The sequence below is a fragment of the Periplaneta americana genome, chromosome 4, assembly GCF_040183065.1.
Source record: "Periplaneta americana isolate PAMFEO1 chromosome 4, P.americana_PAMFEO1_priV1, whole genome shotgun sequence".
NCBI classification, from domain to species: domain Eukaryota; kingdom Metazoa; phylum Arthropoda; class Insecta; order Blattodea; family Blattidae; genus Periplaneta; species Periplaneta americana.
The window spans coordinates 102,838,130-102,854,537 of NC_091120.1; the positions used below are offsets into that span (position 1 = coordinate 102,838,130).

At 35.8% G+C, this 16,408-nt stretch overlaps 1 protein-coding gene across 1 annotated transcript in view; it reads right to left on the reverse strand.

Moving 5' to 3' along the window:
• The window catches only part of LOC138698941 (neuroendocrine convertase 1-like), a 435,125-nt gene that overhangs the window by 132,936 nt on the left and 285,781 nt on the right, over positions 1-16,408 (reverse strand). Inside the window, exon 12 of the mRNA XM_069825139.1 lies at positions 13,926-14,092. Within this exon, the coding sequence (XP_069681240.1) occupies positions 13,926-14,092 (167 nt within the window). The remainder of the gene's footprint in view (positions 1-13,925; positions 14,093-16,408) is intronic.

Genomic DNA, 16,408 nt, shown 5'->3' on the forward strand with positions numbered 1-16,408 from the left:
ATTAATTCATTCGAGTATGTTTCATTTTAAGTAGCTACTTCACAAATATACTTTAATGAAGGGCGCGTTACAATTCATTGTAACGAATTCAATAGTATCAGTAGAGGGATGGGCTTTCAGTTGTCATGTTTGGAACTTTTCCTATTATATATTTTGCGATGAAGCACACGTGTGTAAATGAATTAACTAAAGTTGTTACGTTATATGTTATAAGCTGAATAAATCTGAATACAGCATTTTTTTATTTCCACTTTCCCCTTTCATTTTGTTATGTTATAACTTATAACATAACAAAATGAAATGGGAAAGTGGAAATAAAAAAATGCTGTATTCAGATTTATTCAGCTCTCATTCACCCCTAACCTATCAATCAATTGGTTTCATAAACGTAAATACCAGTATTAGGCATTCACAATACTTTAACTTTAATTTGATCAATATGAGCAAGGGTGGGTAACTCGTGCTCTGAAAGTGTTAACACTACCTCAGTGTAAGGTAGAACGGACTCTGTACTAGCTATAGTGTCTGTATGTGGTTCTTGCAAGGCGCAAGTTTGTTCGAGTCTGCAGTAAGTGGCGGCTCATTTTAAGTGAAAAACAATATAATCTCCAGATCATTTCCCTTTAGTGACGAGTCTAAAGAGAATTTTTTTTTATTAAGTTAGGTATAGCTTGTATTATGTTCTATTATACTTTCTTACGTATGATATTTTATGTTACAAATAAACACAGTGAAGATATTAGTGAAGAAATACTGTCTAGATCTGCTTTAGAACAGCTAAAGGTAAAAATGGGATATCACCAAGGTGAGACTGATATCAAATATCGTTAGCACGTTGTACGTGTGAATTACAGAATTACACGACATATGATCTACTAGCTAAGAGCATTTATGGATAAATTTGAAATGTAGCAGTATCATGTAGAACATAGACAACTTCACTTTCTTTGACTATAAACTATCTTAAAGAGTGATAAGAAAATCTTCTCATTAAATATAAGATCCTGTGTACTTCAAAACATACAGCAGAATTCACTGGAAGTTTGGAGAACATTGATAATTGACAAGGAATCGAGATTTTTCTGAAATCATTTTGGCTTAGAGCCGATAGAAAATCCTGAACGTTTATAGCTTGAATTGAGAAATCTACAGAACAGCACGCCACTCAGATTCCAGCGAAATCAAGAATCTAACTGTTCGTAATGCTGCCTAAGTCAGAATTTCCAAATATGTTCCTACTCTTTTCTCCTATATACACTGTATGTGCTTCAGGCAGAGTTTAATACAAGAAAGAAGTGTAAAAGCTCTCAATGTACAGAAAGAGTTCAGAAGTAAGTTTATTTCATCTGCAGTGACATGTAAAAATACTTCCTTGAATTTGTGATTGTTTGCGAATACAGACTATTACCTTTCTGAGAACAGAGGAATTCTCTTTAACGTATAAAGACTTGTAAATTCTCGCGTTCTATGTTTCAAATAAAACATATAATAAGAAATATTAACAAATAGTGTAATAATAAATGAGTATTGCAGCTATATTTGTTGTATCTTGAAAAGGTTGTATTCAGTTTAAGTTCCAAAGCTGAAAAGATGTTGAAATGCACAGAGAATAAATTAAAGTTAGTTGAAATTCGATACATTATTAATGTGTTTGTTTCACAGATTTATCGAGGCCGTAGGGATTTTGTTGTTTTAGAAATTAAAGATGATAAATGTAGAGTCGACACTAGATAATTAAACAGTGACCTCGGCGAGACAGTTATACGTCTGTCTCCCCCCCCCCCAGTCTATAAATGCGAACTTAAAACAAACGGTAAGGTTATGTAATTATTTATTTTTCATTTTAATATTTTAACAATATTATTTATATAACATATTGCAGTAATAACATCGGCATCTGGAATCTTGTTGATTTTTTCACGGCTTCCTTAATGTTACTTGTATCAGGAATGCAATAAGTTTCGTGGAGTAGTAGACTTTACTTAATTTTTGCAAATATTTAAAAACAATAATTAACATTGCAATTTAGGTGAAATTGCAGTGGTAAGTTTCCAATTTATAATTGTTACTATGTTAAACGTCTCTAAAAATAATATGTTAAAAGCCTAAAGCAGTAAAATGAATGTCGCGCTTAAGCCGTAAGAAGAGGGAAATTGTTATGTGTGTTACGTTGGGAATACTGAATGTGGTATTTCACACTTACCGCGTATTGGTTCTGTGCGGAAAACAAGCAAATACACACGATCTCTCACAAAATATTTTCTGTACGGTAGTATATTTAGAAAATAATATTTTTAATGTTTTTTTTTATTTTAGTAGGTTATTTTAAGACACTTCATCAACATTTTAGTTACTTAGCGTCTGATGAGATGAAGATGATAATGCCGGTGAAGTGAGTCCGGATCCAGCACCGAAAGTTACTCACCATTTGCTCATATTGGGTTGAGGGAAAATCCCGGAAAAAACCTCAACCAGGTTACTTGTCCCGGCCGGGAATTGTACCCAGGGCATCTGGTTTTGCGGTCAGACGAGCTAACCGTTACTCAACAGGTGCGTGTATATATATATATATATATATACATACTAGGTTCAAAAAGTTCCCGGAATTTGCTAGTATCATAGAAACAACGTACCTTAAACACTATTCTACAGCATTCCCTTCAAAATAGTTGCCTTCCGCAACAACACACTTTTGCCAACGCGTGTAGAGTTCCTGGAAGCAGGCCTGGAAGCCATTTTGTAAAACCCGTCTTAGTGCTCTCGTCGCGTTTGCGATAACCTCTTCAGCATTGAATCTCCGTCCTTTCAGATGACTTTTCAGACGGGGAAACAGAAAGTAATCAGGTGGTGAGAGATCAGGAGAGTATGGTGGGTGATCCAAAGCAGTTATGTTGTGCCTGGCAAGAAAATTCTTTACAATAATTGCGCGATGAGCAGGTGCATTGTCATGCATAAGGAACCAGTTGTTTTCTACCCACTTTTCTGGACGTTTCCTTCTCACTGCGTCCCGGAGGCGACGGAGGATTTCTACGTACAATTCTTTCGTTACAGTACGACCTTGTGGAATGAACTCATGGTGGATGAGACCCTGAGAGTCGAAGAAAACTTCCAACATAACTTTGCCTTTGGAAGTGTCCCTAGGAAATGTTTGCTTCCGAGGAGATGTTTTCGATTTCCACTCAGATGACTGTCGTTTAGGGACTGGGTCGTACAAGTAGCACCAAGTTTCATCACCAGCAATAATTTTGTTTAAGAAATCACCATCTTCATCAGCCATACTGATCATGTCCCCAGCAAGAGTCATTCTTGTTTCTTTCTGTTCTGCCGACAACATTTTCGGAACTAAGTTCTGAGACACGTAATGCCTGTTGTGATGCTTGTGAAGAACATTGTGTACACTTCCGATTGATATTCCGACCTCTGCTGCTATCTCTTTTATGGTTTTACGTCGGTCGTCCCTCACAACATTACGCACACGCTGAGCGATTGCTTCATTTGTTGCAGTTGTTGGTCGGCCGCTGCGTACTCATCTTTGATGCTATCGCGGCCACCAGAAAAGCGTTTATGCCAGGCATGCACTTGAGTTTTTTTCATTGCTACTTCGCCATATGCTTCTTCCAACAATCTTAATGTCTCTGCAGGAGTTTTGTGTAACAAAACACAGAACTTGATGTTTGTACGTTGCTCTGTGGACATAATTACAAAATGCGACGAACAAACAAAACACTATGATAAACAATTGCCTACAACTCAAAACCAACAATCGCCATTATCAACAAACTTTAAGGAAATGACATCATGAATGTTACCAACAAAACAAATGTATAATATCCCTTGTTATATATCAATACGAAAAATGGTAGTAAAATTCCGAGAACTTTTTGAACCCAGTAGTATATACAGTACCTGTCCACATTATTATAATCACTCACATTTTTACTATATTTTACATATTACTTCCTCATTTGAACTCTGGTTTCCTTTCTTAAGCAGAATTCACATTACATATTTAATTTTTAAAGAATATTAAGTATAATTACAATTATAACAATGTTAATTCAAGAAATATTGATAAATAACCAACCACACCTCATTTTTACAGAAATTTCAGTATTTCGTACGACGTCCTTTGGCTTTAATTACAGCTTCAGTTCTCTTTGACATGCTTACAATACACTTCTGTATTATTTCCTGGATCCTCTCATTGTGATTCCAAACATGTATCAGCCTTTCAATAAGTCGAACTCTGGTAGTAATAAATTCTTGTGTCATCTCTATTTTTACGAGTGCCCAGACGTTCTCAACGGGATTCAAGTCCGGTGAGTTTCCTGGCCATTGCAAAAGTGGAATGTTTTTGAAAGCCAGAAACGCTTTGACACTCCTAGCAGTGTGGCAAGGTGCACCATCTTGCATAAAAATATATTTCTCCCCATTTGGGAACCATTCGTTCAGCTGAGGGATAAGCCTGTTTTCCAATACCTGGATATATTGATCTTGTTTCATTGTTCCCTGAACAATGTAGAGTCGTCCTGAACCTTTGCCTGATATCACAGACCATATCATGACTGATATTGGGTGTTTAACTGTGTTAACCAGTCATCCAGGAGCAAAATTTTCTCCCTTTCGTCGACGAACAAACATTGCTTTGTCTATCAAACACTGAAAGGTTGATTCATCGGAGAAGCAAACCTGAAAGTTGTAAAAAAACTGATAAAAACTCTAAATGAAATACTGTATTTAATACTTAAAAAAACTGATAAAAACTCTAAATGAAATACTGTATTTAATACTTAAAGACAAAATTTAGAGTTTTTATCATTTTTTTTTTTTTTTTTTTTTAATTTTCAGGTTCGCTTCTCCGATGAATCAACCTTTCAGTGTTTGATGGACAAAGCAATGTTTGTTCGTCGACGAAAGGGAGAAAATTTTGCTCCTGGATGACTGGTTAACACAGTTAAACACCCAATATCAGTCATGATATGGTCTGTGATATCAGGCAAAGGTTCAGGACGACTCTACATTGTTCAGGGAACAATGAAACAAGATCAATATATCCATGTATTGGAAAACAGGCTTATCCCTCAGCTGAACGAATGGTTCCCAAATGGGGAGAAATATTATTTTAATGCAAGATGGTGCACCTTGCCACATTGCTAGGAGTGTCAAAGCGTTTCTGGCTTCCAAAAACATTCCACTTTTGCCATGGCCAGGAAACTCACCGGACTTGAATCCCGTTGAGAACGTCTGGGCACTCGTAAAAATAGAGATGACAAAAGAATTTATTACTACCAGAGTTCGACTTATTGAAAGGCTGATACATGTTTGGAATCACAATGAGAGGATCCAGGAAATAATACAGAAGTGTATTGTAAGCATGCCAAAGAGAATTGAAGCTGTAATTAAAGCCAAAGGACGTCGTACGAAATACTGAAATTTCTGTAAAAATGAGGTATGGTTGGTTATTTATCAATATTTCTTGAATTAACATTGTTATAATTGTAATTATACTTAATATTCTTTAAAAATTAAATATGTAATGTGAATTCTGCTTAAGAAAGGAAACCAGAGTTCAAATGAGGAAGTAATATGTAAAATACAGTAAAAATGTGAGTGATTATAATAATGTGGCCAGGTACTGCATATATATATATATATATATACATATATATATATATATATATATATATATATATATAGTTTTAATTACAATCCTAGAGCATTGGCAACTCTGAATTCAATAAAATCAACTTCCAATAGTGGGCTGGGTGGACACCGGCTCCATATGCTGGTCGAAATTTCATGAGAAAATTTCTTCCCCATAAGGACTCGAACCAGCGCGCATACCGTAACGCGAGTCCAAGACAGGATGCCTTAGACCAGCGGTCATCAGAACACTGTATTCTCGGGCTAGCGTCCCTTACCCGCAGGTCTCTTACAGCACCAGCGTGCATTCATGGCTGCTAGCGGATATGCTTCCTCCTGCACGAGGGCGCATGTCGGCATGCACTGCTTACCCGTAACCCATTTGAGCGAGTGCTGACGACCACTGCCTTAGACCACGACGCCACTGCGCGGGACGGCATTCCGATAGTGGATAGTAATGGATCGAAATCTCACTTTGGACTCTTGTTGAAATCATGGACAGTCATAGGCTAGCATCAGTCAGTTTAGAGTATATTGTCTCTGTATTTTCATTTTATCCGTTTTTACTGCACAATGTCAAACATTGTGACGTTCATAAAAATATAGTAATGAGAAACTTCACCAACCTTGAAATAGATGAAAATTTTTTTTTACAATATTGTACACATTAATTACACTTTTTTTCTACAATATCGTCATCAGAGGCAACACTTTCTACATCAATATAACTCATGTTATAATGATATAGGTATTATGACAGATAATGAAAACGAAATATACTTCTCTAATAATTTGTTTATAATGGCTTAGTTACCATAACTAATGCAAATTCAGTCGTTTCAGTAATCACATTTTAAAAATAATCCTGTCGTCTCTCTCACCAGAGAGATTGTCAAATCTAATAAAGTGTTACAATTTTAGATTAAGTAGTGGGAAGTGAAATTATAGTGAAATAGTGAAATTTGAAAGTGCATATAACGTAGTACAGTACGTGTATCGTAACATATTATATTATACTATATTCGATGGGTTATCAAACGACGCCAAGGCCTGCAGTGTAATATAATAGGTTGCGGTATTTATATAGTAAATAAATATAATTATATTGTTGTATCATTATATTATCAGCTCTAGAAGTACATCCTCTGCTGCTGTAATAAATTGATACAACACACACTTGCGCGCATACCACACACACACACACACACACACACACACACACACACACACACACACATACACACAAGCACGCACGCACACACAATTAGGAGTTGATTAGCGTTATCGATTCTCTTCCATGTTCTATTCGTCTAATTGTAAACGTTAACAATGACGAAAGTGATTGCGCTCTGTAATTCATCAGAACTACGTGTAGCTTCACTCCTGTAACGTCACTGTTTTATGTGTTCATGTTGTCCAGTTTTCGTATTTCGAATCGACTACAAACACAAGAATAACTTTGTGTGTAATACTTAAACATAGAAAGAAACTGTTACAAACTGGAGGTTAGAATTTTGACATAGAACAATACCAGATGAACGTGAAGATTTTGACAATGGAGTATTGTAATCTCCCACTGGTGAAAGGAGCATAAAAGTCTAATCCACTAGGGTAATTCCGTGTTAGATGGCCATAGTTTTCTAAATCACATAGAACAGGATAACCGTTTGGTAAAGAAATATGAAACAAATCAAATACGTTCCTTCAAGGTCATATTTCACCACTATAATGCCTCAGGGCGCATAGAATTCACTGACGTAATAAAACAACACGTTTGAAATATAATAACCCTGTGGATAGGGATAGATGACCACCATTATTTTTAAGTAAATCCATAACAATGTTTTGTAAAATAATGACGTTTTATGCAACATAAATGTAGTGTCTGATTGCAATAATTATGATTTGGAATTTTACAACAACTTGATTTTTTTTTCTCTCTTTTAGTGAATTTACCTTAAAATAACACAGAAATAAATTGAAACGCTTAGGAATATGTTACAATCATAATCCGAGTCACAACAGCCTATAAAGACCAGCCGTCTGCTGCCTCACGTCACATGCCGAAGCAGAGGTGGGCGATCATCCAATCACAATTAGGTATCGTGTGGTTAGTACGATGATCCCCCCAGCCGTTATAGCTGGCTTTCGTAACTCGAGTTCGCTACCTATCGTAGTTACCTAAGTGCATCATGATTCTGGGTGGGCACCGGTCCCATACACTGGCCGAAATTTCATGAGAAAATTTCTTCCCCCATGAGGACTCGAACGAGCGCTAATTCTGTAACGCGAATCCTAGGCATATTGCCTTAGACCACGACGGCACGACGCGGGACATGTTAATGAATCAAAATCCTAAAAGGTCAAAGTAAGAATATCTTTTCCAGTTGATTTCCGGGATGGGAAGTGTTGTCTCTGCCAGTCAGAGAATATTGTCAAGTTCTTCAGCAAAATTATAAGCGAAAGTATACAGTAAGGTCCGAAAGTATTGTCACTCCCCCCTTTATTTGTATGTTGATGTGCATCCATTTTGAACATGTCATAGCAGATGTGTGGCAATGGTTGATACTTTACGTTAGTGATCCAGAACATCAGTATGGGACCATCATTGTCGCGGCACAAAATGATGCGGCGCCATGTCCTGTATGAAATTTTCCGCAGCAAAGGCGGTGTGATTTCCCTGAATGCCTCCCTAACAGCTTGCTTCAAATCTTCAATTGTCTCGTATCGATGTTTCGAGACATGCTGCTTAATTATTCCCCAAAGGGAACACGAAGATCATTGTTATATAAAGAAAACTAAAGAAGGTATACGTGTGAACTCGAAATCAGGCAGTGGAATAAGTAGACAGCTTCAAATACTTGGGGTGTGCTATAAGCAGTAACATGAGCTGCACCCAAAAAGTATAAAGGATAGTAATTGGAAAGGAAACTTTTAATACAAAAAGTAGCATCTTCTTCGGACTCTGGAAAAGGACTAAGGAAGAGACTAGTGAAGTACTTTGTGTGCAATGTGACATTGTTTGGGGCAGAAACATGGACATCATGACAAAGTGAAGAGAAGAGACTAGAAGCATTTGAAATGTGGATATGGAGAAGGATGGATCGTGTGGAATGGACAGACAATAAGAAATGAAGCTGTATTAGGAAATATGGGCGAAGAAAGAATAATGCTGAAACTGATCAGAAAGAGAAATAGAAATTGGCTGGGTCTCTGGCTAGTAAGAAACTGCCTACTAAAGGATGCACTGCAAGGAATGGTGAACGGAAGAAGAGTTTGGTACAAAAGAATGTGTCAGATGATAGACATAATTAATATTTATATAGATGGTATACGGAGATTAAGAGGAAAGCAGAAAATAGAAAAGATTGGAGAATGCTGCTTTTGCAGTGAAAAATCTGTCCTTTGGCAGAAAACAATGAATGAATGAATGAGAAGGCCATTCGGTCGGTGGATGGAGGATGAATGAATTAATACCCGTACAATTTCAGTAATATTCTATATTCAAAATTTATGTGGAAGTAGAGTTAAGAGAGCTCCTCATGTAGCTCAGTGCTGAGGAACTAACTTATAATTCCACGAACTCTGATTGAATCCCCTGATCTGTCGAAGTGATACTTATGGTGACACAAAATATCGATATAATTCCACGAACTCTGATTGAATCCCCTGATCTGTCGAAGTGATACTTATGGTGACACAAAATATCGATAATCTAATGGTTACTAAGATAACCAATCGAATCCTTCGTATCACCTCGCTAAATACATCTCACGACATCATGCTTGCTCACGACATGAAGGAACCCTAGCTCTACTTACGCATTGTAGGGCGCTGAACACGAATATGAAAATCCTAATCCATTTTTATTCTGCTTTACGATAATAATAATTACAGTACCGTACTTTTATTTTTGTCGAAAGTATACTAAATTACATGTACCTTATGATAAATTATTTTCGTTTATCTTGACTGAATATGCTTTCTCTTTGCTTCCATCTGTTGGATTCCAGCTTAGGAGTATTCTTAATGAGAGCTCAACAGTAGTCCGCAAGCACTTCTGTCTGTATTCTCTACAAAGTTCTTGACAAACAACCTTAATATGACAAGAATTTGGCAGATTCCACTGGAGGCTTTCGATGAATATTCAATTTTTCGGCTGCCATACAGTGTTGTAAAGACTATTCCTTTCTTGTTCAGATGAAAACTTTTTATCGCTACTGTTTCATTTGCAGAAGAAACAGCAATGCGTGATATAGCCTTTGGAGTCCAGTTAATACTTTAAAGTCTGCTCAGATTTTCCAAAATTAGACATAACCAGGGAAAGGATTTATATGTAAATACATATTTACTTATAAAGCTAATATAATTTATATTTTGCATTATCTTTATGTTTCACAATGTGTAGGGTTGAAAAATCCTACTTTTATTTTCCATATTTTTCCATATTTTAGAGTTTAGTACATATTTTCGTTAATTTCCATATATTTTCCATATTTCATATAAAACAGTCCATATTATATTAGGTTTAACAATAAAACAAAACAAAATTCCATTAACTTTTAAAAATACATTTCAACAATAGAGATTTAAACACATGTTCAGTAATCCCTTTAACATCAGAGTTATTTGAAAATTAGCAGTCCTATCAACAATGGGAAAGTAAGTTACAAAACTGTATTAATTTAATTTAAAATTTTTAACAGACTTCAGTTGTGCAGCTCAACAGTTAAATGCCAGTCAGAGTACACATAGGTTCAGTTTTGTAAATCATACTATAAAGACGGTAAATATGCCAAAAGTACGTCATTCAGTCAATTTAAAATCAAAACTAACAAGTTACATTTCAGAATTTAAAGAAGATGGTTTATCAACTGACAATAAAATATTATTTTGTAATTTGTGTCAGTGTGCAGTATCATCTACACAAAAGTTCCTGGTGCAACAACACATTACAACTAGTAAACATCAGGCCAACAAACAACTAAATTCCAAGCAGAGACAATTGTTTTTAACACAACCAACAACATCGAATGTAAGATCTGAGTTTAACATCGACCTGTGCCGTTCTCTCATCTCTGCTGATATTCCTCTCTACAAACTAAAGAATAAGGTCTTCAGGGAATTCCTTGAAAAATATACTCAACATACAATCCCGGATGAGTCAACACTTAGGAAGACGTATGCTCCATCCATCTACGATGAGACAATACAGAAGATAAGAGATGAAATTAAAGATAGTTCAATTTGGGTTTCCATTGATGAGACTCCCGACAAAGAAGGTAGACTTGTTGGTAATGTAGTTATCGGTTTGTTAAGTGAACAATATTCTGAACGAATTCTTTTACATTGTGATGTTCTAGAAAAGTGCAATAACAAAACTATAGTTAAACTGTTCAACGAAGCTATGGGTATCCTGTGGCCAAAGGGTATTATGTACGATAATGTGTTATTCTTTATTAGCGATGCTGCCCCTTATATGGTCAAAGCTGGACAAGCATTATCTGTTGTATATCCTAAATTGACTCATTTTACTTGTGTGGCGCATGCATTTCATCGTGTGGCAGAAGTGGTCAGAGACAATTTCCCTAAAGTAGATTTGTTGATTTCATCAGTGAAAAAAGTATTTCTCAAAGCTCCCAGTAGAGTTAACGTGTTGAAAGAAATGTACCCTGAAATTCCATTGCCACCAAAGCCAATTTTAACTAGATGGGGTACATGGCTAGAAGCAGTTGAATATTATGCCGAACATATAGACTCTATTAACAATGTTCTCCTTGCATTGGACTCTGAAGATGCAGTCTCAATTGATACTGCGAAAACAGTTACCTGTGACATAAGTGTGAAGAATGACTTAGCTCACATTCAGCATACATTTTCATACATCATAAAAACGCTCAAAAGTCTCCAAAATAGGCACCTTTCACTATCTGAAAGTTTTGAAATTATAAATAGTACTGTAGAACAACTGAATCGTGGTAGAGGTAAAGTTGCAGATGCAGTAAGAGCTAAGGTGGACACTGTACTTTCAAAAAACCCTGGATATGAAGAACTACAAAAGGTTGTTGCTGTGATGAGTGGTGAATCAACAGTGAAGATTAACTTGGACTTATCCCCAGCAGACATTGTGAAATTGAATTATGTACCAGTTACTTCTTGTGACGTCGAACGCTCTTTTAGTCAGTATAAATCTATCCTCAGAGACAATAGAAGAAGATTCACTTTTCAGCACTTGAAAGAAATGTTTGTAACCTATTGTTATGGTAACAGACAATAAAAATTGTGTTTTGTTGAAACTACATTGGAAGATAAGGTACGTCCATTATATTTTTTGTTTAGTTTGATTAAAATGTACCAATATTTAACGTACATAGTCATTTTTTTATAATTTTAAGTCCATATTTAATTCCATATTTTGGTAAAAATCCATATTTAATTCCATATTTTGGTAAAAATAACTACATATATATTTACATATTTCATATATTTTTAGTCCATATAAATCCGTTCCCTGGACATAACTATAGTCAAATGAAATGAGGAAAGTTCCATGTTATCATACGATTTCTTAATATATGTGGAGGCCAAAACTTTGTCTTGAGCTTCTACTTTACATCCAAAGTAAAGCTTGTAAGCTGTTCTCATACTGAGCTGATATTTTTACTTCTGAAGCTATCACCACCTGATCACAAGTGTAAGAACTCTTAGAACTGTTTACACACAAGGCATTATCGACAACAAGTGATTAGTAATTACAAACAGATTTTCTACGAGATTTATGTCAGAAACTAAGAGGAAAAATTAACAAATATCTAACACGAGACTACAAAAATGTCTACATCCAAGAAGCACATCGAATACAAAAATAAATGAATAAACATAAGTATCTTCATCTGTAAGTCTCTTCCGATTGATGATGTGGACAAGAAAAGTGGTGTTTCCAGATGTTTATCACCATCTCTTACAACTTCAGGGAACGTGACTACTGAAAACTTTAAAGTTTAAGCCATATGCCATACTAGCGAAACAAAAACCAAATGACAAATTTATTTTTAACGCCATTTTCTTATTCAGGGACTCAAAATGTACTAAACATGTTACATTTCACTAATGTCGCAATTTTATAGTTTACCAGTACGAATTAATTCGTATCAAAATAACATTGAGATGTTTATGAATGCATTTCATCATGCTTCTTTTGTAATGAACTTATTATTAATTACAATTTATTATATAATTCTCTTTCCTAAGATTCTGTATCGTCTCTTCCCAGAAATTTACCCCCTAAATCTCATAACATATCATATCTACATTAACATTATTTTCACTGTGTGCTTTATACAGTATTTGCATGTTTCCTTTAATATCGCTTGTTTAAGCTTTAACAAAAGTTGATATATTCATTTATTTTTTACATTTAGGGAAATGCGTCACAAAACTGCACCCCATAGGCGTACACAATAGCATAAAAGTCTTGTTTTTGTGTTAGTATTTTAAAATAGCTTGAATCAATACAACTCGATATGCGCACTGCCAACGCTGCAATAAAAGTCGTGAAATAATGTATGAACATCTCTTTAGAATATTCAGCACGTTGACTATTTTATTCAAAGAATCTAAATATAGCATACAATTCTGACGTCTGACATTTAATTATTTATTTTTCTAATTTTCGGTTAATTGATCTCTGTGGTATAGGGGTTCTATATCTTGCATTCAAAGTAAGGCTATAAATTAGTAGTTTTAATTTCAGCCAAAGCGAAGAACACTACTTTTGCAACGTGACATGTCACTCAATTGTAAGCGTGACATATGGTTGTAAGGTGTCAGTATCAAATGATTTAATGTAGTGGCATATTATTATAAAAATGTATTTAATTCTAGGTAAAATTTATTTGGGTAATTATCTTCGTAACATTAATAATAAGGCCTACTGGAAGACTTATTTAAATTCCTAACATATGTAATTCTATGTAAAATTTATTTGGGTAATTATCTTCGTAACATTAATAATAACGCCTATTGGAGGACTTATTTAAATGCCTAACAGAAAAAGCGTTGATAAGTAACCGGCTAAAGAAAAAAGACTAACAATTGATGTTCTTATGAAAGCTTTGAACAAATGGCTTTATCAGTGAAATTCATATGAGAATCAAGGAAAGAAGCAAAATTACTGTAGTCCTTAAAACTAATGCACGAGGAATAGAAGGTCACGTATTTCCTATAATGAGAAACGTAAAGATGGAGTGTTTTCAAAGGGTTTGTGCTGTGTTTGCACTTACCTGATGGTGACGTGAGGTGCATTTCCAAGGCACCCCTAACGTTATACTCGATATTTGCGAGGACTTCTACGTGTTCCAGAAACCTGAGTTCGTCTGCTGTTCCTTTGCAACCGTCAGTTTTAAATTGCACTTCTGAAAGTCGTCCGTGTACTATTGTGTTGTTCTTCCTGAAAAAAATAAAATAATACAACTTTCTGGACCTCTATTTTCTCAACAAGTGGGACGAATCATAGTGAAAGAAATTTCATCAGCTTTTATCCTTTTCTATGTCCTGTGTTTGACTTGTTTTGCAATTCTGTGTAACAACTCGTTCAGTTGCATTTCATCCAGCACTGATAATGTGATAAATTGTTGAAATAATAATAATAATAATAATAATAATAATAATAATAATAATAATAATAATAATAATAATAATAATAATAATACTACAATAATAATATAATAATGATAATATTATTATTATTAATATTAATAACTAATAATAATAATATAATAATATTATTATTGATATTATAATTATTGTTATTACTATTATTATTATTATTATTATTATTATTATTATATTTTTAGTAGGGTATTTTACGATGCTTTATCAACATCTTAGATTATTTAACGTCTGAATGAGATGAAGGTTGAAGCAGTAATTAGGAGAGGGAGAGACCGATTTATCAGCGAAGTGATATCTCCATATTTTTATTACATGTATTCGCGGGGATGTTCTGGCGACTTCGTTAGAATTAGCTTCCCCACACAGGTGTTTCGACACTTGTCAGCATCGGACAGATTTAGGGCCACCTTGAGCGGGGTTTTCGTATAGAGACTCGATGAAGCATAAAATCCTAAAGCCGGAGTTAGACTGGACCCGTGGGAAAGATACTGCCAAGCTTGGGTTTTCCAAAGAACGCGTATTCTTGTGAGATATACAAACTAATTAGATGTTATGGGAAATCCAAAGTTTAAATTTAGAGATGACATATTTCGCGCCCAATAAGAAGAGATCTTGGCCCAGCTTATGAGGTCACTTTGGACCAATAGGGAATAGATTTTAGGCCAGTTAGTGACGTAGTTTTTAACCAATAGGATAGTTAGTTTTAGCGTAGGATAGGTTTTTATAAATAAGGGTGACGGGGAGCGGAGATGACGACTACTATTCCGCTTCGGAGCGGAGATCATCAAAAACAACTTTACATCGTGTCGGCGGCCATACATACAGGGCAGAATAACTACTTCGTTTGGTGTCGACAGGACTACTATTTCGCTTCGTGTCGTAGTGTACGGGACAGAGTATTGAATTTATAGTATCGGATAGAGCTTATTCAGAGCTGCAACTGAGTCGATACAGAATTGCAACCAACGATTGAATTATAAGTCAGCCGGAAATACATACTCTAGGGTTTACCAAGTGAATACGACAATAAACTTATAGTTTTGGAATTTACACTGCCTTTTATATAAGTAGACGGCTTGGGATTATTCCCGACATCAACCTACACCACAACCGTACCTCGGCTACCCTGAGTGAATCTCACGCAACATCGAGACGCACCCACCCTCAAATGGCGCCCAACGTGTGGTCCCAATAACCACTCACCCTCAAATGGCGTCCAACGTGGGAACTCAATAACGACATCCACCCACAAATGGCGCTTCCCAACGTGGGGCTCGAAGGAAGACAGCTGTTCCAGTGACCGGCCCCGGGTGCGAACACAGCACCAAACAACGAGGAGGACCGGACGGAGCAGTTCAGCCCTGCATAGCCGAGGAGCGACGCTGGAAGGCGGGAACAGAACCAAGCCATCGCGACATCACGACAACACTAGAGAAGACAACACGGGGACCACCAGAGAAGGCGACTCGGAGAGACTGTGGCAAGTATGAATAGAAGACGTATAAATGTGTATATATGTATATGATATTTTGGGGGAATAATTATAAAGTGTATATGTTTCAATTTCTGGTGTGATATTTCGGGTGTATATATATATGTATTTTTTTTTGTGTGTGATATTTTGGGGGAAAGAGTGAAATAAGTGTATTGCGTAATTTGTTGGAAGTGAGCAGAGGGCAAATACAGGCCTAGTTAGATTATTATTGGGAAAGCGAGCGTCGGATAGATGACAGAGTAGCATATAGATGATACTACGTAGCCATAGGAGTAAGGTAGTTAGGAAAATACGAGAAAGACGAGGAAATAGAAACAAGGGAACCATGGAGCAAAGGAAGGACGAGGAAATTATGGAAATTAGGGAGGAGGTCGAGAATAACGCAGGACAAGAAATAGAGGGAGAGCGAACGGTGGAAAAGCAACAGAGTAGAGACAGTGGCAAAGGGGAAATGACGCTAGAACAGTTATGGGAGCAGATGAGACAATTCATGGAAAATAAATTAGACAACAATTCAAGGGAAAGTAGAGAACAGATGAAACAAATGGAAACTAAATTAGAGAACAACTCAAGGGAAAGTAGAGAGCAGATTATGAG